The sequence below is a fragment of the Carettochelys insculpta genome, chromosome 5, assembly GCF_033958435.1.
Source record: "Carettochelys insculpta isolate YL-2023 chromosome 5, ASM3395843v1, whole genome shotgun sequence".
NCBI lineage: Eukaryota > Metazoa > Chordata > Testudines > Carettochelyidae > Carettochelys > Carettochelys insculpta.
This window is the reverse complement of record NC_134141.1, coordinates 77,111,341-77,133,622: the sequence shown is the minus strand read 5'-3', so window position 1 is coordinate 77,133,622 and position 22,282 is coordinate 77,111,341. Positions and strand designations below refer to the sequence as shown.

The 22,282-nt window shown below is 38.4% G+C and overlaps 1 protein-coding gene across 12 annotated transcripts in view; it reads right to left on the bottom strand.

Annotated features, from left to right (window-relative positions):
* The window catches only part of MEF2C (myocyte enhancer factor 2C), a 159,710-nt gene that overhangs the window by 17,030 nt on the left and 120,398 nt on the right, over positions 1-22,282 (bottom strand). For 9 of the 12 annotated variants that reach the window (XM_074995351.1, XM_074995353.1, XM_074995354.1 and 6 more), the window contains 2 exons: positions 17,522-17,708; positions 16,264-16,311 (listed from right to left, as the gene is read on the bottom strand). In XM_074995351.1, the coding sequence (XP_074851452.1) occupies positions 16,264-16,311; positions 17,522-17,708 (235 nt within the window). The remainder of the gene's footprint in view (positions 1-16,263; positions 16,312-17,521; positions 17,709-22,282) is intronic. The other 3 variants (XM_074995355.1, XM_074995350.1, XM_074995347.1) reach the window with 1 other exon arrangement.

Genomic DNA, 22,282 nt, shown 5'->3' with positions numbered 1-22,282 from the left:
TGACTTTTAGGACCTGATCTTGTCAACAATAAATTCAATGGCAAAAGGAGCATGCCCTTATTTGGAAAATACCCTGATATCTCTCCTCCTGCCTTCTGCAAATCCTTGAAACAATCCTGACAGGCAAATGCTTTGTATTGTGTTAATTTGGAAGCAGTTTCTCCTCTGTAACTGAAATAATACTAGTGCTTGCATCTCAATGCAATTAATGTCTTCCCATCCCACCAGAAACAAAATCTTCTTTTCCCTCTCATCCATGAACACCCCTCCCCCCCACACATACCCTCACAGAAAGCTTGGGAAGAGAGATGACTTTGTAATGTGCTCTCCAAATTCTGGCTCTTTGGGGTCAAGGGAGGTAGACACTATATACAACCCCACTGAGGTAAATAATATTACATATATAATGCAGACAGAGAGGGAACACTCACATGAATACCAAGAAAATAAATATTAAACAATATTCCATTCTAGGTTCACGTTTAGTTCATAATCAGCAGACTGAGATACACATTCGAAAATAAGAGGGAATATGGGCTTGTAAGCAAGGCACTGACCTAGGAACTGGAAATGTCAGGTTTTGGTATTGACATACACTTTCTGTATGAACATGGACACGTAACCTAATATCTACGACCCTCAGCTTCTTCATTTGTAAAATGGGATGATAGCTGTATCTCACAGAGGTGTCTGAGGCTAAATTTTCAGGGTGCATGATAGGAATAACAATAAATAAAAGAATGCGTATCCTAGTGGTGTAATGTACAGGCTGTTGATTTGCGTAATTAAGCAGTGAGTACAAAGAATATGAAATCATAAATTTTAATCTGGAAGCACATAAGTCTAAATGTATTCATTAAATTAAACATGATGCCCTTCCAGATACTTGTTGGAAAAAAAATAAAATAAAGATTTTAAAATATCAAAATAACTTTCGTTACTTTTAAATTAATAGCTAAGTTGGCTGTTTCTTTCTCTACAACATCCTATAGGTAGCAAGATAAAAGATCTATTAATTAAAAAGTCAATTTTACATGCTTCAAAACTGAAGAATTTTTAATTTAGCATCATACAGACTATTTAAATTAACAATGATTTTGAATGTGTATTTGCTATATTTTTAGCTCCAATTAATGTTATGGGTTAGAGAGATGACGACTGAAAAGACATTCTGAAGAGGGTATTTTTCTAGAGGCTATACAGTAGTTTTTCCTTAAGCCGACATTCAGTTTGATAAACATAACATATGTTTTACTCATGTGAGATCTGCTTTAAACAAATAATCAAATGGAAAATTATCTTGGTAATTGAGAAAAAAAGAAGCAGTAGCATTAAAAAATCTGTTCAGAAGTGTGGTGAGTGACCTACAGGAGAAGCTGAAGCATATGCAAGGTTTTCTCTGAAACTGGCTTTCATATAGGAGGTATTTTATTAAAAGGAAGAAAAACCACCCTGTGAAATGTATTGTAAATATGATATGAGAAGCATTTGCTCCATGTGTGAAAATTAAGCTGTTTTACAAAAACTGGATGCTTGTTTTTTTTTTCTTTAATATATTCTACATAAACTTTCTGTGATAATCAGCCAAGACCATGTACCATAGTGGATATTTCTGCTTTTCATTTTTGGAGAAAAGGACTGTTTAAAACAAAACAATATAATATTCCACAAAAGATTTTTATTACCCCAATGTGATTTATTCAATGAAAAGGCTTTAATATCAGGCATACCTTTCCATCATTTAGAAATTATGCTATTCAAAAACATCAGATTTTTATATATATTTACCTACTGATGTAAAATATTTTGAACAGTGATGACATTTCTTACATTTATATTTTTAGAACATCAAATTATTTTTAAGAACTACTGCAATCGTCTCTTCACCGGTGGATTTCTGCTGTTCTTGGCATATTATGCCAGCTAGCATTTTGGAGCCATATAATAACCATTTCTCTTTCCAGGCACCAAATTGTTTTTCTTTTGGCATGATGTGGAATTAGGAATGTAAGACTGTGGACTCTAAACCAATGATATAGGAACCCATCATTTGAAAATCAATGATGAATACGTGCATGCGGTTTACAGCTAAGAAGAGCCTGCATTTAAACCAGCTCTCTAAACCGCATCCTCCTTCTTACTCACAAAGCTGTGGCCTGCTCTGAGGCAGCTGTCCCACCTTCAGATAAATCTGCCAAAGAGAATGGTCATTCAGAGAGAAAAAAACCTGTATAAGCCTTCTAATATACAGATTAAACCTTTCTTCAGCCTATACTTTAAAATTACACTCCGCCTGGAGAATTATCAATTTAGATGTGACTGTATGCAGAACATCGCATTCCCCTACCACTAGAAAGCACAAAAATTATATGGCATGTATGAATGGATTTCCTGATTATAGATTATAAGAAAATGAAGAACAGATGGATTTTAGAGCAAGTTTTCTTTACATTTTATTTGCTTAAAAGCCATATTTTCACTGGAATAGAACATTTTTTAAACATTATGAATATACTTTGTAATGCAAAGTGAAAATAAAACCGGTAGATGTACTAGTTTTGAAGGGCATATCTCAGAACGTGCAAATTTACAGCACTTTCAATTCAAGAAGCCATAAGAATATATTTTTTTTTCCTGTTTTTTGTTTGTTTAGCTTTGACGACTTTAAAATGTGAAAAGATTTCCATATAAAAATAAATTGTTTATAGCAAAATAAAATAGAGAAGTAGCACAACACTAAATGTATTGCCAGACTTTGTATTTGAATTAATGGCATAATATAAAGAAAAATTCTGAGTATAGAGTCTCTTTCTCAGGCACATTTCTGTGCCCATAAACCAGGAAAAACTCCCAACCCCTTCTGAGAGAATGTTGTGTAAAGATTCCACAATAAAGCCTTAAATATCACTTTTAACTCTGTCAGATCCAAGAAAGAAATTTCTCTGTAGCAAGTAAATAAGTAATAATTAATAAAAATGTTAGTCCACTGAAGGAAAGATATTTCTTGAAATATATGAAATACATTTTTTCAATTATTTCAAACAAATTATTTTGATTGCTCAATTCTATGTAGTAAGAACTTCACGATGAATTTTCAGAGGTGCCCAGCAAGTGAAGTTAGGCCGATGCTGAGTACTTCTGAAAATTTCACCTTCAATAGCTCTTAAACAGTATTTTAGACTAGGAGGTATATCCCACGCTCAGATTAAGGTCACATCAGTAAGGACGGAAGAATTTGGTCCATATTTTTAATTTTAAAATGACACTGTCCAAATTGGTAAAGCATCTCTAAGGGTTAGCAATATTAATCTGTAATTTTAAAAATAACAAGCACTCCTGTGGCACCTTAGAGATTAAGCTATTTATCAGGTCATGAAATGTATTGCCCATGAAAGATCAGAATCTAATAGTGTCTATGGTGCCACAGGACTGCTTACTGTCAAAAACAAGCAGTCCTGCAGCACCTTAAAGATTAACAAATTTATGTATTAGGTAATGAGCTTTCATGGGTAAGACACACTTCTTTAGATTTTCAGATTGGAAATGTGTCTCACCCACAAAAGCTCATTACACAATGAATAAATTTGTTAGTCTTTAAGGTGCTGTAAGACTGATTGTTATTTGTGAGTCTCCAGACTAACACAAGTACACCTCTGAGACTACTGTCAAAAATGTTAGGTTCAAAGTTAAACAAAGTGGACAGTGATTCCTGTCTACATTTCAGAAAGTTTTGATAAGTTTAATTTCATTTTTCATCATTACAAATTCAAGCAAATGAGGAAAAATAAATGAATACTAACAAAAGAAGATGAAGAAGAAGAAATATTGACTGGTCATGTAGGCTGAGATCTTCATATCTGTTTAGGAGCTTTTGATGTCTATTTCCCATTACTTTTGATCATAAGAGTGTCCAAATTCTTGAGGACAGTTAGTAAACGTCAGTGGTAACTTCAAGTTGCCAGCATTACTATTCACCCAAGGTCTTACTTCTGCATAATTCTTCTGAGAAGGGTATACAGATTCTGTTTGATAAGTGGTCCCTGTCCCTACATGGACATGTATAGTAATTTGCATAACCTTGCTTCATGTGACCAACAAACCGTTGAAAATAGATGTGAAATTCAGAATGACACTATATAAAAGAAAGCAGCAGAAATGTAGCACTTTAAACACTAACAAAATGATTTCCTTTGGTGATGAGCTTTTTGTTAGTCTTTTGCTATTTTGTTAGTCCTTTTGTTAGTCTTTAAAGTGCTACATTTCTGCTTCTTTGTTTTGTTGTACCACAGACTAAGACGGTTACCCCTCTGTTACTATATAAAAGAGAGAGCCTCCAGTGTTTTATTTTACCCTGAAATTTATAATACACAAAGAATAAGTGAGAAGAAACCGCAGAGACTAACAGGAATCTCACTAAATTTACAGTTGATTCTACTCTTCAGTCTAATCACCCATTGACTACAAAAGGAATTTTTCCTTGAATAACGAGAAATTAAATACTGAGGTATAGGCCCCTAAGGACTATCTTTCATATTTTCTTTAATTCAGGTGCACTGATGACAGAACACAGCTTATAGTTTACCAATGAAACAAAATGAATACTAATCCTAATGCACAAAAGCCAGGAAATCATGGTAGTGGTCACCTACACCATAATTTTTAAAGGAGCTAATGACTGAAGGTTTTTCCTCACATGTTGCATCTGCTAATCATTTCACAGTACATTACCCTTGCTAACTGCAAGCACCAGAAGAACATTGAAGTGGAAATATGTTATCCAAGAAGAAGAAAATCTTTACATTCAAGTAACCTGCCCATTCCCACACAATTACATTAATAGACTGTCTCTACTGAATTACAAGGAGCAGATCAAGATAGATGTAATATATAAACCTAGTGACTTTGCATGAAAACTATTCTATGGCATATGATGAAATATCAACTGCTTTTGTCCTGAAGTGAGGGAAAGGATATTAGGACAAATACATATTTTGACGAAAATAGAGAAAAATAGCTCAACAAGCCTGTTCTTTTTAGACTTTTGAAAAATCATCTTTCATTAAAAAGCAACTACATAAATTTAGAGATAGAAAGGTCAGTACGATGTGATGTGATCTTATATCTCTGTGAAGTAGCCTAAACATACTACAGTCATTAATGAGACATTCCTGCCCTTCCCTCTAACAGTAAATAGCAAGGGTGGACAATAAAACAGTGGTGGTTTGCCAGGGTTAGCAGGTTGCTGCCACTATATTTACCCACACCTCCGTGGGTATGGGTGAATGCAGCTCTCACTGGCTGCAGGCCAGTGGGAACTATGGGAAGTGGCACAGACCAGGACACCATTTCCCGCAGCTCCCATCGGTTAGGAATAGTGATCCGTGGCCAACAGGAGCTGCCATCACCCATACCTGTGGAGGTGCAGGGACATACAGAAGTGATGGCACACCAGGGGCTAACCTTGGGGTACCAGACCTGGCCCACAGGCTGGTATTTGCCTACCCCAGATATGTAGGGTCCTAGCTGCAGTACAGTTCTGCTGTATAAGGCAGAGTGAAGGATTTAGGGGATGTGCAGAGGGGGGTAAACAATTTACTAATGGGCTATGGCTAAAGATGTGCACAATGGGAGGGTGCAATTGCTCCCACGACGTGCCCCTCACCACATGCTAAAAGGCAAGTGCCGAGTTGAGTGCTCTTAGGACTTTACAGTTGCCTGTTGCTGCTGCTGTGAGTCTATGATCAAATCTTTGGATAGGCCAAGAATCTACCGACTTTGAGCCAATGAAAATAAGCATAACATTGTTTAAACCATCACTAAAAAGAAATGCGTGAATGCATTTAATAATCCAGCCCAGTAACACACAATATTGACAAAGCACGTGATGGATGGGCAACAGGGAAGTGGGTGGGCAGATTCTGCATATCACGGAACATGTGATTTCCACAAAGACCAAATCATATGGCAGCCCTCCTCCAATCTCCTGGAATTGGAGTGTACCAGGAGAAGAAAGAGAAGCATGCTGTGGCTATTCTAGATGAGTGGGCAAATTTGGGGAAATTTGCAGCCAAAGTTACATCAGGGTCTGAATGGCTGTGTATTGGCACTCCCCTGTATTTCCATACCCCTCTGTTGTTTCTTGTCTTTTATATAATTTAGGAGCCCTTTGAGCATGGACCATATTCGTATTCTGTATTTGTACAGCACCTGACACAGTGTAGTCCTAGTTTATGAACAGGGCCCCCAGGAGATAGAGAACTACAAATAATAAATAAAAAGAATGCTGGGAGAACACTAATCATTTCAATACAGGTTTGCTCTTTCCACCAGGCTAAATGCAGAAACAGAGCAACACACAATCAGAATCCTTGTGAAGATTTCTCTGCTCCCCCAACGTAATTGCTATTGTCAATATTATTATCACTTGTCATAGTAACAGTTCACTGGGCCATAAAATTTGCATAGTTTGGTAATTCCTTAATGGCATATGACTTGAGGAATTCGGGACCATTTTGCTCAAATGCAGGAAAACGTGTTTCCTATTCTGTTACCTATCATTCTATTTACTTAAGCAAAACTGCTTTGCTCTCTTTGGTTGATATACCACATTACCTTATTGGCTTGGAGTTTCACCTGATCAACTCAGGAACTATATTTTAATTGACAAGCAAAACCACTTAAAAATATTATATGGTGATCTTCATATTTCCACTATAGTACTTTGAGGTTTAAAATGCTTGTCATAGTTCAGGGAATAAAGGAAAAGATAAGTCGACGGGCACAAAACAGACATCAAAACACTCCAGATCCACAAACCAGTTAGTCAACATTTTAATGGAATGGGGCATTCTGTCAATGACCTCAAGGTATGTGTGTTACTGAAGAGAAATTATCGCACTGTTTTAGAAAGAGAAGTGGATGAGCTGACTTTTATATTCAAATTTGGCACATTAACACATGGTTTAAATCGTGATGGGAACTTTCTGAGTCACTATAGGGGCTCATCTGCATACTTGGCTCAATCTAATTCTTGACCTTCCCCCCACCCCTCCACTCTCTGATTTGCTCACCTTGATTATCTTTTTCTGATTTGTCCTCCTTGCTTACTGTTTTTGGTTCTCTGTGTCTTAAATATTGAGTCTGTTCTGGTCTGGCTATGGTCTGAACAAGTGGGTCTGTCCCACGAAAGCTCACCTAATAAACTATTTTGCTAGTCTTTAAAGTGCTACTTGACTGCTTTTTTTTTGATAGCGTATAGACTAGCACGGCTACTGTTACCATATGGATTCTTTAGTGTTTAAAGCTAGAGTCCTTGTAGGGTGGCAGAGGTCAGATGGTTATAGTGAGGTGCCCAGCCCTGGCTGAGATAGCCAGGTGGCCATTGGGGTTGTAGAAGACAAAGTAAGAGTTAGACACAGTGCAGGATGAGCTGCTACCTCTTCACGGGTCATTCTCCCATTTTACTTTGCAGCACACACGTACCCTCCCCCAGCTGCTGCGTACTTAGCTCTTTTGAAAATCTGTGCCTTATCTAAGTGCTTAAAAGGGAGATAAGCTCTTTTGAAAAGCTGGCCCCAACTGTGGATGCTGACTGAGCACTTGAAAATCTGGCCCTGAACACTTTTGACAATCTGGTTTTAGGACTGAGATTTTCATGGATTTAGATTGCCCAATGCCCATTAGAAACTAATGCTTAGTTCCAGGGAAGCAATTAAGCTCATGCATACTTTAAGCATGTGATTAGTTCAACTCCCCACCTTAGGCATTCACAGATGGACAGCCAAAATCTAGTCCTTTGTATGCAAATAAACTACTTTTTTTTTCTTTTCCTATGAGCTGTCCTTGATTGTTAAATCATGAGGAAAAAGTAAACAAGCTTATATAATAAGAGAAAACACATTATTGGAAAATATTACCCTATTTGAAGGTATCAAGGGAAAATGTTTGGAATCTGGAGACAATATTCTGGTATTCATCCCGTTTAAGTCAGTGAAACCTTTTAAAAATACTGGACAATTCGTTTACTGTTTCAGATGTTCTAAATCAAATACTTTTTGGGGAAAGTGCTTCAAGATAAGAATTAACTCCAAATAAAAATGAATATAAAATAAGGAAACTTAATTTTAGCTTCCCCCAAGGAAATTTTGGAAATAGTGGTTAGTGTTTCTTTTTCATAACAGTGATATGTGGTAAATTTGTTAAATTACACATTGTTACATGTGTAACTGCTGCAGAAATGAAGAACACATGGTTTCAAATTTATATTCAGAAAAGCTGGTGACTGCATATTCAAAATACAAAATCCTCAGTCTCCATCCTTTCTAGGTAGTAAAAACAGATTTTCTTACAAAAGGGTAGCATGTGATGCAAATTTGCATATATTGTATAAAAATAAAACTTTCAAGCATAGTTCTGTGCAAGCAGTTGTAAACACACAACAAAACCAGAGTTTTGACCCTCTCCTCTTATTTTCCTCTGATACTTTGAGCAGCAGTTGCAGCTATTATCAGGGGGCAAATCATTTTGCAAGAGATGTGGACAACTGGAGTCTCTGGCTTGAATACTTTAACTGGGCAGTCATGCTGAAAGTTAATGGGCAAGAGGCACATTAACTTAGTATTGCCAGGAGCTTCTGAGTGCTGCCTTGTTGTAAAATCTGTATTCCCAGCTCCAAGGGGTTAAATGCATTTCTTGCGTTTCTTCCTAGAGCAAAATCATAGCTGCATTCCAAGATCTAGGAGGCATCAACTATCTCTTTCAGTACTCAAGGGTAAGCATGAAATCCAGATGTTTGCTGATTTGCAACACTTCCTTATAGTCTCGCTTCCTCTGAACAAAGATACAGATTGCACAGCAGAAAAAGACAGCACGATACCTTCTAAGAAGACACGTAACCGAAACAGAATGGATAAAATCCTAGCCTCACTAGGTCGTTTGAGAAACTCCCACTGTCTTCAGTATGGCTAGGATTTTACTCAGTAACTCCACATTATTATTTGGGCATAGATTTTCTGAAGGAATGGTTTTAATTGCTTGTCATAAAAATAAAAATGAAATTGATCATCCTTGTCTTTAAAATCCTACTTATAGAGAACTGCTGCTGGTATGACTCAGTTAATTGTTCACTATTTGTGATCTTAGGGCTTTCTGCTTAGGAGAGATGTGAGGGAGTTCTCATTATTGACTCTGTCATTTATCCTTTTAATCTATCTTTTTATAAATACAAATATTGAGACATTGTAAATTAGAGACAAGATAAGACAGAGAAATAACTTAAAGTTCATTCTGTTAACACTTCCATAACGGCTGGAAACCAAGTAAAGGGCCACATTTTCGCTAAGTACAGGCTGAGTTCTACACAGGAAAGTGGAGTTGCTTTCAGGCACCGGTTTATATTAGGGTATGTCTACACAGCAAAGTTATTTCGAAATAACTTAGCACCTACACAATACAATTGCTATTTTGAAATCAGTTCGAAATAGCAGCTATCTTGTTTCAAAATTGGTAAACCTCATTCTACAAGGAACAGAGCCTATTTCAAAATAGCTATTCCAAAATAGGGGCTGTGCAGACAGGGAATAGAGCATACTTCGAAGCAAGCTATAGCACATCCAATGGATCCAGTTTGAAATAGGCTCTTTGTTGTGTGTACATGCTTTATTTTGAAATAGCTGAGGGATATTTCAAAATACTCATTGTATGTAGCAGCATTATTGCAAAACAAGCTCTTCCAGAGACAGCAGTTCTCCCCTAGGAAAATTTTTATAAGTCTTGATTTGCCCACCTTCCCAGGCTTAAACCCCTCTTAGCTCCAAACTGGTCCCCCCATAAGGTCCGCTATTACCCTCTTCACCGGGCCACTGCTTCCTCTGCTCACACCGCCCCCAGCCCTCGTACTCCCTTCCCCCACCTACAGAACAGGCAGCTCCCTGCCCTGCAGCACTGAAATGGGACTCAGTTTAATTGGTTTAATGGCCATATCCCTCCTGCCAGACATTAAACCAATTAAACTGAGTCCCATTTAAGCACTGCAGGGCAGGGAATGGGAGCTGGAAGAGTGAGCAGTGGCAGCAGTGGGAGCCACAAATGGCTCTTTAAAGACGCACATGCAGCTCAGAACTGACCAGCTGGCAACTCTTAGACAATCTAATGCTGACCCACATTAGGGTCCCAACCCATAGGTTGTGATTCCCTGCTCTAAGGGAATTAGGAATCTTCAAAAATTCCAATGTGGTTGCTTTTTTTTTTTTCCCTGCTCACAGGCTTATTTGGGAACACAGCTTCTTGATTTGTAAATCTTTGGGTTTTTTTCTACTTTTGAGAAGGTTCTGCCCAGAAATCTTCCAGCCTCAGGCCTAAGAAATTACGAATAACTACTGCACACATTTCTATTTGATATGAGATAGTAATAGAATACATAATCCATTTGTATGCAGTCAATACGTGGCTAGGCAAAGTAAAATCGGTGGTGTAGCATGAGTGAGTTACAAAGACAGACTCCGAGTAGCAACTGCAGAGCTGCAATTCATTTGCAAATCTGACGCCATCAATCAAGGACTGGAAGTGGATGGCCAACTACAAAAGCAGTTTCCTCTCTCTTGGTGTTCATACCTCCATATTAGCTGCTGCAAGTGGGCCACACCCTCTGTGACTGAACTGTCCTCATCATCTCTGGTCTTTCTCGTGACTGGGACTCTCTCTTTTTCATGAGTCTGTATACTTAGACCCTCCTGAGATTTCCACTACATGCATCTGATGAAGTGGATCTTTGCCCACAAAAGTTTATGCTCCAAAATATCTGTTAGTCTAGAAGGTGCCACAGGACTTCTTGTTGTTTTTGGAGATACAGACTAACACAGCAACCCCACTAATACTAGTGAGTTTTGATACTGGCTGAGAAACAGGTTTGCAAACTAGTCTGCCAAAAACTGAGATGCCTCTCCTGGTATGTTGCACAGGTTGAACCTCTCTAATCAGGAACTCTCTGAACAGGCAACGTACATAATCTGTAATCTGGTTTGATTGCAGTTAGCCAGATGACCATATATTATGGGGGTGGCCAAGATTCCCGTGGTCCCATAAAGTGTGTTTCCAGCCACCTGTCTTGGCTCTCAGTGTTCTGCACTGTTATTTAGCTGTAATTTACCCCTGAATGTTTTCTAAGAGCCCAGTAAACAGTGGAAGTGTTGATAATGCTGCTAGACAGTATTGACCTCCATGGTTCAGGAAGTTCTTTCAGCACAGGTCAGGTTCCCAGGGTGCTGAACTAGAAAGGTTCAATCTGTGTGTAATTTTCAGAAGGGGGGATATTACCACTTCCCTCCTTAAATCTGCCTGCCAACTCATGAACTAACCTGGGATTGGGTTTTTAAAAAGCGCTGGGAAAAGGTTTTCAGAAATGACTAGTGATTTCTGTGTGCCCAACTTGAGTCTCCATAGAGAGGCCAGATTTATGGAAGAGGAGAGCTCAGTACTATCTAAAAATTAGTCCCCATTAAGGTGTTTGCTCCCAAAATTTCTAGTTACTTTTGAACTGCCAATTCCATTTTTTATTGGCTTTAAGAGGAAGAAAGGGAGGAAACAGGAATGAAAAAAATGAATTTATAAAAAAGGGAATAGTTAAAAATGCCATTTTTGACAAAAATACTGCTGACCTTACTCCTTTAGAGAATGTCAAGATGTATTTAAATGGTCAGGGTCAACTTCTGTTCTTACTTCATTATTATTTGCAGGGGCACAAACTGGAACTAACTCTGTTGCCATCTATGGCCTTATTCTAGAGCCATGCCAGTGTAACAGCAGAAGTTGTCCCATAGTATTTTTCTAGTTATGCCCAATGGAAAAAAATAAAAGTAACATAAAGCTATGTAAAACAAAAAAAGCAGTCCTCTAGCACTTTAAAGACTAACAAAATGATTCATTAGGTGATGCGCTTTCTTCAGAAGAAGTGGGTCTGTCCCATGAAAGCTCATCACCAAATAAATCATTTTGTTAGTCTTCAAAGTGCTACAGGGATGCTTTTGTTTTGTTTTGTGAAGATACAGACTGATATAGCTTCCTCTCTGTGATTAGAAAGCTATGTGTTCCTTATGTGATGACCCAATACTGCTGTGAAATGCAAAATATAATGCAATTTTTGAGGTAGTGAAAATCCGGAAATCAAAACATATCGGCAAAGGAAGGTCCCCATAAACAGCTTTAGCACTAAATTTTTGAAGAGAAGTCAATATTTATTTGAAATCTTTATCCTCTCAGGCTTTCAGCAATGTTAAAGCACTACATGAAATTAAAGCTCAGACACTCAGAACTCATTTTTAGGTTCTTGTCAAGTTTCCCACAAATTAAATAGGTAATGTTTAAGGTTAAGTGTGCTCACTAAAACTTAAAATAACATTGCATAATTTATTATTTAAACAGGTGGCATGTCACTTGGGCCTGGCTTACACTAGAGGAAAAAATCAGTTTAAGATGCAAGTCCAGCTATGAGAGTTGTGTAGCTGGAGATGATGTACCTTAAATCGATTTTTGCCATCCTCACAGCTGCAGCAGGAGTACCGACTGTGAGGAGTACTGGGGTGGAACCCTGATCACTCAGTTTAGTGTGGCCCTACTAGGCACACAAAGTCATACCCCAAAAGATCAACCACCTGTGTGCCAATCTTTTGGTGAGTATAGACATGCCCTTGGTTAAAGGGTTAAGATGAAAGGTGTAACTCTAAAGGTCTTTTACAATATACTGGTTTAGGTCCTAAGAGTGTTCTTGTTCTTTTCTTTCACACAAAGATCTCTGGTTTAAAAGAACAGCACCAATGACACCGATACATTTATATTTTAAGGCTGAGTTTACACTGGCCCCCCTTCCAGAAGGGGCATAGTAATGAGCACAGTGGAAGATGCCGCAAATGAGGCATGGATTAAACTATCTCATGCCTTATTTGCATATTCCAGTGAGATCTTGCTTCCAGAAGATCCCCTTCTGAAAGCAAAAGTTGCCATGTAGATGGGGTTCCTTCGGAAGGAAATGGGGGTACTTCCAATGGAAACCTCCCTTCCAGAAGACCCCGTTTGTGGAATAAGAGGTCTTAGGAAGGGGGGGGGGTTCCTCTGGGGGGTTCCATTTCCTTCTGAAAGAACCCTGTCTACATGGCAGCTTTTGCTTCCAGAAGGGGCTCTTCTGGAAGTGAGAGCTCATGGGAATATGCAAATGAGGCACGAGATATTTTAATCCACACCTCATTTGCATCTTCTTCTGCACTGATTACCAAGTACCTTCAGGAAGGGGAGGGGCAGTGTACACGTGGCCTAAGAGTTACACTAAATGGGAAGTTCCCTCTAAGTTTGCTGGCAGTTGTCACTGTCACATGACACATACTGTCCCACCAGAGTATGATAAAGAGCAAATTAATTCTAACAAACTTAAGATAATCTTTAATTTTAGTTTAAAAATACCACTATTGGCATTTAATTGTGTAGAGTAATCAAAATGTAGTCAAAGCCTTCTTAAGTCTATGTCTGGGTTTGACTCCTAGAATAAAACTGTGGATGATTTTAGGTTTATTACACTTAATCCAAATGAACAAAATAACACTGTTTTCAAAACATCGATGTAACTAACCTAAAAAGCTTCTTCCGTTTCCCATTTTCTAGTTGTCATGCAATTTGTCAGTCATGCAGAAACTTGCGCGTTTTTGTTGGCAATCAAAAATAGTTTCATTTTGCAGTGACTGAAATGAAACTTTTGAACAACTCTGCTCTTCTTCTGGGAATGTATTGTTTTGAATATATGCTATTTTTGGATGGTGCAGAAAAATGCAAATTCATAAAGTTCTAATTTGGCAAGAAGTAGGAACCTCACAAATTAAACCACATGATCATTCCATCAGCTTCTAAGAGGCCAAATGAAAAAAAAACACTGGAGTCTCTGTTTTTTTCTGAAAAATGGTAAACAAAGAGAACTTTTGATGTTTATTCTTCCGTGCCCTTAAGAGAGAATGCACTCCAAAATAGTTGCATTGTTCAGTGATGTTACTAAAGCAGACGATTCAACCATGTATGACCTCTCATCATCCTACAGCCCTGTGTCAAGTCCCTCCTACTGCTTTGCATTTAAGATGTGAAGAACACATATATGATTTTGGCTTTTATTGCCAGACAAAGAACAAACGCTATTCATACCATTAAATATTTATGAGATGTTCCTGGTAATATCCCTTTTACACAGTGTTAAATCAATTGACCAGCCCAAAGATGTTTCTTGAAAGCCAAATATGCAGTAATAATATAAGCAACCCATATTCTCAAAGGGCAATTCAGTCCTTTTCATTATATCTAACTTAAAAGAAAAATATACTTTAAGAAGCATGGTCTCTGTACTGAGGGTGCGTTGAGTGTGTCTTAGTAAAATGTGTATAGATTTTAATGACTATTAGGGATGAAAAAGACTAGATATTTTGAATAGCAATCATTTTAGTGGGCAAAAATATTTTTAGAATGAAAAAAAACTTACTGCCTTCCTGCTTCCCTAGCACCTTTGAAAGTGAAAAGAACAGGCAAACCAATGACCATGATACCATGAGAAGTCTTAACAGGCCAGTAGAGGGAGCTCATTAATAGGGCAATCAAACTCCCTTCATTAGTTTCACTGATGTGGTGCCTGACGCTTCAGCTGTGTACATGGTCAAAAAAGGGTATGACATGAAATCATCAAATATCACCAAAAATGAATCTTTTTTAGCTGCATTTATGCAAAATACCAACAGATAATTAAAAATTCTTATTTCCTAGCATGGGTTTTATAAAAATAAGAGAGCCTAAGGGCTAAGAGCCATACTTTCTGCAAGCTGCAGTCATACGGTAATACAAAATGAGCTGCAGTGCCAGCTGAAAATGCCTATTGGGTCCACTGCTGTGCCAATTTCATTTTACAACATAAACGGCACGTAAGATCTGTATTTTCTTTGCATATAACAAAATAAAAAAGTAAGGAAAAAGGAGTGCTCTGATGCAAGTTGGGAGGAGTCAGAGGAACAAATGTACTGTCTATAGATAAATACCCTGATGATATAGTGTAAGAGAGTGTAGCTTCAGAATAACAGGAAGTCCTGTAGTACCTTATAGACTAACAGATATTTTGGAGCATAAGCTTTCATGGGCAAAGACCTGCTTCATCAGAATCTTATGCTTAAGCACAAAAGCTTATGCTCCAAAATATGTGTTAGTCTATAAGGTGCCACAGGCCTTCTTGTTGTTTTTGAACATACAGACTAACTCGGCTAACTCTCTGACAGCTTCAGAATATACATCACCAATTATTGTACCTCTGCTTTATGATACATACATTGGATCTCCATACTACTTCTCCACCTAGCTCCTATCAGCCAGCAATTCACCCTTCTGCTAGATGCTCTAGTGCTTAGGTATTTCTTCTGGAACATTCTAGTATTTTGTCACCTGCATTTGTGATAGTGCGGCATCATTGCCCTGATAACATACTGACGCATTTACAGAGGCAGGGAGCATTTTCTACAACATAAAAGCAACATCACTCTGATATTGAAGTCCTTACCAGGCATAGCTCCAATTTTAACCAACTGGATCCAATATTTTTCTATGCCTGGGTTTTGTAAAATCTTTTGAACATTTCTCGTCGGTTACTCTTTGATTCCATAAAGCAATTAAGTAAATGTTTAAAGTTGCATACTACTGGTGTTTCTCTGCAACTTTTGTATCTCAAAATCCACACAAATAGGAAAGGCTTAACTGACTAGACGCTGAGGTGCTGTGCTGAACAGGGATGGTGCTAAGCATATGATTAAAACGAAACATGTTCCTTGCTGAATCAAGGTCCTGGTAAAAGACCCAATCCTACAGTCTTTAAGCAAGCTTATACTCAATGGGCAAAGTGCTGGTACATTGAAGTCAATGGCAAAACTCATTGTTTTCAATAGGATCATAATTTCAAAGGGAGATTAGGCTGATTAAAGAGTGTGTGAGCGAGTTTAAAGATTTTCACAGAAAGGCTTCAGGTTAAAAGGAGAAACTTGGGGACAATATGTATATGAATATCTATGAAGGGTGTTGCTTTCTAGGGCACTCAACCTTTATTTTGCTTCCACTGAAGTGGATGGTCTAGCTCCCACTGACATAGGTGAGCTGAAGTCTTTTGAAAGCTCTAATCTGAACATACAGTTATTTTAAGGCCAAGAACACAGTAATGATCTGTCGTGGTGCGTAACACACAATATAAAACGGTCTTCTCTTTACCTGCACTGGTGCCTGCACCGGTTGTGAGGTCCCCACCCATCAGGCCACCTGGTTAAAAGAATAATGGCTAAAATCAACCACAGTGGTCAAACATTTTAAAGAATACTAACACATTTTCTCTCAGATGTCCCATTCCAATGCCCACTGAATTCCTGGGTATCTTATAATTGGCTTCAAAGGGTGTTGGATCAGGCCCATAATCTTAAACCTGTAAAGTGCTCTTTATAAGGGTTTACAGCTAACATATTCATGTCCTGATGTCCTGCAAACCTAAAAGTATGTGGCGTAGCTGACACTTTATAGAAGCTGACATTTCTCAGATTTTTTTCTCAAGCTGACATAGTCTAAGATGCATCTTCATATTTTAACAAATTCAGACTTGGTCCGATGATACTAGATTGTTTGAAAAGTATATTTATTTAATTGTTAATTGTTTTAGAAAAGCCGAAGATGATAATTCTGCATCAGTTTGCTGCCAGGCAATGACATATCGCAAGTAAGGCAAATAAACAAAAAGAATTATTGTAATATATTTGTGTAATTGTTGATTATAATGTTCTTGATCCTTTCACAGACATTTACGCTGTAGATTCATTTACTTTTTTCCTTGGGCTGGAGACCTTGTATGGTTCTTTGAACACTCCGAATGCTTAAGGCTGACATTGCTTCAGCCAGACTGAGTGAATGATCCTAATCCCCATTTATCCTGCTCAGAGGTGACCCTGAATCATCACCAGAATGGAAAGCAACCTTTTGTTTATACACTCCAGCTTGGAGGTGGCCTACTATTTACCAGTCAATGAGCTTGTGAATACATACAGAATCACAAGTGCTGTATTTAGCCTTTTAACTGCTGTTTATGCAATTAGAGGCCTATTTTACTTTCAGAGAAAGGTTGCTCTGATCACACTTAATTTTTCAAATTTATGGAAAACAGTGCAGTGGTTTTTTTGCATGACACAGGGCAAATGAGCTGACTTTCTATGTAACAGGAAATTGTCTGTATTTTTCACTGCTTTCCTTTCTTTGTAACTAATAATCAGATGTTTCCAGATTATTATTTTCAGCATTTTATTTTATTTTATAATTCTGGGTCAGAAACATGTTCAGCTCAATGTTTTTTTCAGTACAGCAATTTTGGGCTATCTGTTGTGACTGGTAAAAGAAAAACCTACTTCTCTGAGTACAAAAAGTGACAGATGTACTGCTGTTCTGACACTAAAGAACATTGAAAGAAACGGGCTTTCACAGAGCCTACCTGTGTTACCTGCACTTGGAGGCCGATGTGTCACACCAGGAGACATGCTATTTCTTTGCAAAGAAGGGTGGGCCAGTGGCAAAAGGTTGGGGTTACCCAGAGAACTGACTGGGTTACTGTACACCAAACTGTTGTGGTTGGACACTGGGATAGAAACTGGCATCTCAAAGTTGGGTGGCGGAACAGCCTGTACAAGCAAAAAAGGGAAACAAAGACAAGAATAGTACAAAAGCACAACAGCCTTCAAATACAGTTACTCTATATTTAGTTCAAATATTTTGTAACTGGTGGTTAAAAGGTTTCAAAAAACACCCTAAGAATGAAGAGAAGAGTTTAAAATGTAGTTACCAGTTTTGTTTAAGGCACTAAGAAAGGCTTTTAAAAATGGCTTTCCACATCACGATTCAATAAATCTTTCATGAAGCTTCTACATCTCCTTTGTGAGTACTGGAAGTTAATTTTTTTCCCTTTTTCATTTAAAACAACCCCCCAATTTATTAGGCTTCATTTTCCTTCTCTTCAATTCAGTGAGGTCATAATTGCTCATTTGTGATATCTTAATCTGGTGTCACAGATGACTGTAAGATCAAAGGTACATGATTATGATGACTTCATTGCGTGGAGGAAAACGAGAAGGGATGGAATGCAAGAGAGAAAGCTTTAGTTTCAGCGTGCGTTGCTTTAGCAACCAGAATCATGTTCAAGGCACAAACAACTGAATTACTTTTTTTTTTCTTTTTTAAAGTTTTTCCTTAGTCTGGAATGGGCTTTAAAGAAACAAAGTGTTCCCCAAGGACATATGAAGGCCCATTGTAAAATATACATATCCAGGATCCTTATCTGACAGTTCTTTTTCTGTCGTGCCTTTTCATTATGCTTTCATCTTCATTTAAATGTAACATCCTCTTTTATATTTACAGTTATTTCCATCCTGAAGGATCCCTTTAAATGAAGCAAATTGGGCCAAATTATGCCACTTCTGAGTCTGAACTGCAATGAACAAGGAGCAGTTCCTGAGAGGCAGCACCAACAGTTATCTATTAGCACTATTAGCATCTGTTTAAAAGACACAATTCAGTGTTGCCAACTCTCGTGAGATTCTCATGAGTCTTCGTTGTTTTCTTAAAAACTAAGATTCTGGAATTATGGGAATACCCAGGAATTCCAGTTTTTGATTCCTTAAAAAAAAAAAAAGTTTTCCATAGTCTCAGTTGCAGAGAAAAAACTTGAAAATGTGATCAGCATGCACCCTACAGGTTAAGAAAACAGAAGCAACTAAAAGGAACCCTACATATATTGAGTTTTGGTTATTTTTTAATTCCTGGTTTATAAGACAATCTCTTGAGTTTGGGGAGCCTGACTCAGCCTGACTCAACATCTTGGAATGCTTGAGGCTGCTAACATAGACCAGAGTCCTGGACTGTGAGGAGAGATGTCCACAGTGCAACAGTCAAGTTGTGCTAGACAGGGGATACATAGCCTTGCTCACGTCACAGCTACAAATTCATCCTCTGGGACTGGCTATTCAGATCTGCAGGCAGTGCTAGAAAAATAGCCCACTTAATAAACTAGAACAACAGACAAATTAAGGCTGCCTTGCGCTCCCTTTGCCCTTGTCTCCCCACTCATGGGAAGTATAATTCAGCTCTAAATATACAGGAATAATTTCACTTACCACCAAAATGCAGCAAGTGAATAATAGTGCACAGCAAGATTTCAATTCATGGCAGCATGCAAAGCACATGCTACCCCGAGAACCTCCAGACCCCAGGTGAAATTCAAGGTTTTAATTTTGTTCTCTAACAATCTCTGTGGATAGGGTCTTGGCTTTAAAGAGACTGCCTTTTTCCCTTCATGCTGCTGTGACAGCTGAGGTCAGCAGGGGTACTTAAGCTAACTGACCCCAGCTGAAGTGTTTAGGGCCAGCTGGCAGAGCATTCTCAGTGGAGAGCCCTTGACTCTGGAACTCGCTTCCCCTTTGCTCCAACAGAGCTGAAGTCTATTGTCCTTAATGGTCAATTTTCTGAAGTGCTAGTTCAAGGAGGTGGTTTAAGCCCGTGGGGAGGAGAGAACTGTTTTATGGAATACCCTTCTCCTTTTGTTTAGTGGATAAGTAGCAAACCTGTATGTTTTACTGCACTCTGTATCTGGAGCCTGAATTTTATTGGATAGCTTGTAATTAATATATAAAAAAAAGAGATACAAGAAATAAACACATATTGAAAACTACAACAGGTAAAATACTGATGGAGTGCTCTGCATCACTTTAGGAACCGGCTCTTTCTGTGTGCAGCAAGGCTATGTTTACACTAGCCTGGAAAATCAACCCGCTCAGAGTTCAATTTTGCGTATCTGGTAGGGACACATGAAAACAATCACTCGGGTCTCAGTTGACCCCGGAACTCCTAGCAAGACACGAGGAGTAAGGGAGGTTGATGGGAGAAACTCTCCTGTCCACCTTCTTCAGTGAGGATGGCCAAGTAAGTCAAGCGGAGACGCATCAGTTCTAGCTACTCAACTGCCACATCTGCAGTCAACTTACTTTGCCAAGTGTAGACATAGCCTAATTGTTGTTAATAATGGAAAGTTTGCCTACGTGTAGAATTTGTCCAGAAAAAAAAAGTTTACAGCACAGATTCAGATCTTGGAGTGTATTATGACTATATGCTCGATTCCTTGGAAACACATGCAGAGTAGGTAATTCAAAACAATATATGTGTGTAGATGTGTTTAGAAACACAATGGGTGAAATTCATCCCTCTGGGAAAAAAGCCCAGATACAAGCTTTTGGGAGAGGAACTCTCTAGGTTCAGGTAGAGATGGAATCTACCCTCCAATGCACAGGGGCAGGTCATTAGGCTAGCCCCTATTTAACTGCTATTTCAGACTTGGGGTTCATTGATGTATATAGCTTTTCCAAAAGGTTTTGGCTCACTGAATCCAGATCAAGGTGGACCTATTAGCTACAATTTCAGTCCGTCCCTAAGTGAGTTGATTTGGAGCTCACTACACTACAGTGTGTTTAGGAGGTGTGGGATTCCTCCAGAAGGTCAATATGCCCACTTTTCTAGCTCTGCAATCTAAGCAACACTTACGAAATTGCATGTACCCCTGTAAGTCAGAATTTTTCCCACTGAGGATCATTCTGCATATTGTTTGCTTCACCTTTGCCATGATAGGCAAACTGCATATGGCTGATTATGGCTAGACATTTAATAAACATTGTCCATTCCTTTCCCACCCCTTTAATTCCTACCTTTGCTCCCAATGGAAACAAACACCCAACTAGAAATATGACTAACAACACTGCGACAATTCTTCATCAGATTTTTTTGCTCATGTTTTCATCTCTTGCTCTTTGTCCATTTGTGCCTTTTGACAACAAGTCCTTCAAGGCAGGGATTGTATTTGTTCTGCACAATGGGTCTCCAACCACGACCGCTGCTGTTGCTATTGCTGCTATATTACTGTACAGACTAATTATCACTGAAACATATGAGCACTGCCAAAGCAATTATAAGGTCCTCTTTTGTCTTTCTCTAAAGGCATTCTTAGATCAGCTGCAGAATTCACATCATTCATTACTGGATGTACATGTTGTGGTTGGCTTAGCATACTTTTATGTAGTTTGGATACTGCAGGGCTAGTTTACAGCACACTTTGCATGCAGTTTAACTGTGGTTAGGTAGTTTACTTGGTGCTTGTATATGCAGTTCGTCTATGTTAATGCTGCAATTTTGTTTTATTTCATCTCCTGTCAAAATACATGGTACCTAAAGATCAGTAATGAGTTGGATATACTGTGGCGTCCTAACGGGTATCAAGGCTGGCTGTATAACACTGCACTGCAGAACCAAGAACATTAAGCTGCAAATTTGCTTTGTTTGTTCTGGCTGTCTAAAACTTACGTTTGCAATCACTGATTTTCCTGACTGGTGTGCATAGCACCTAGTAAAGATCCTCACACCACTCTAGAGGTGAAATAATGGTGCAAATATTCCTTGGTATTTTCATTTCAGCCTGAACTGATGTACATCCATGCACATGATATTCAACAAACACGTAGGTAACTTTCTGCATGTTCTACCTTGCTTGACCTTCTTTTCAAAATCAAATTGCCACGGAGCTAGCAGTAGCAATAAGCCTCTTCCATTTCTAATATCTTGGAGCATAGGCCACTGATAACCATTTCCCAGTGACCCCTGATCTGGAAGATCTATTCCAATTCTGACCAGGTACATCCCATCCTTTTAGTGTCTGCCTTCAGGTCTCTGTGCCAGGTGTTTCTTGGGTGCCCTCTTTTCCTCTCTAAGGCATGTGTTAATTTGACTTAAGAGTTCAAATGGGTGAAACACGCACATACTGCTAAAAATTATGGCCACCATTTCTTGTGCTAAATGTCTCTATTTTTTTTTTTGCCAATTTCAACCAGGACTTTCCACTACATATACTGGGAGACAGAGAGAGAGAAAGAGAGAGATTCATAGCTGCTTTCCAGTGGCTTATTTTGGTCACATGTGCTTTCAGCACTCTGCTCGTAACTACAAATAAATATATAATTATCATCAGATGTTTCAGAATCATATAAATACTTATCCCCAAGATAATCTGTGGAAATATTATTGGCCTTTTTCATTAAGAGGAAAAGCCAAATTTCTTTTCCTCTGCAGTAGTTTGATTTAATTACAAGTTCAGGAGCAGTCTAAACTGTTGTTTTATGTTTTGCTAAATCTTGTTTAAATGGTTTGACTTGTTTCACTC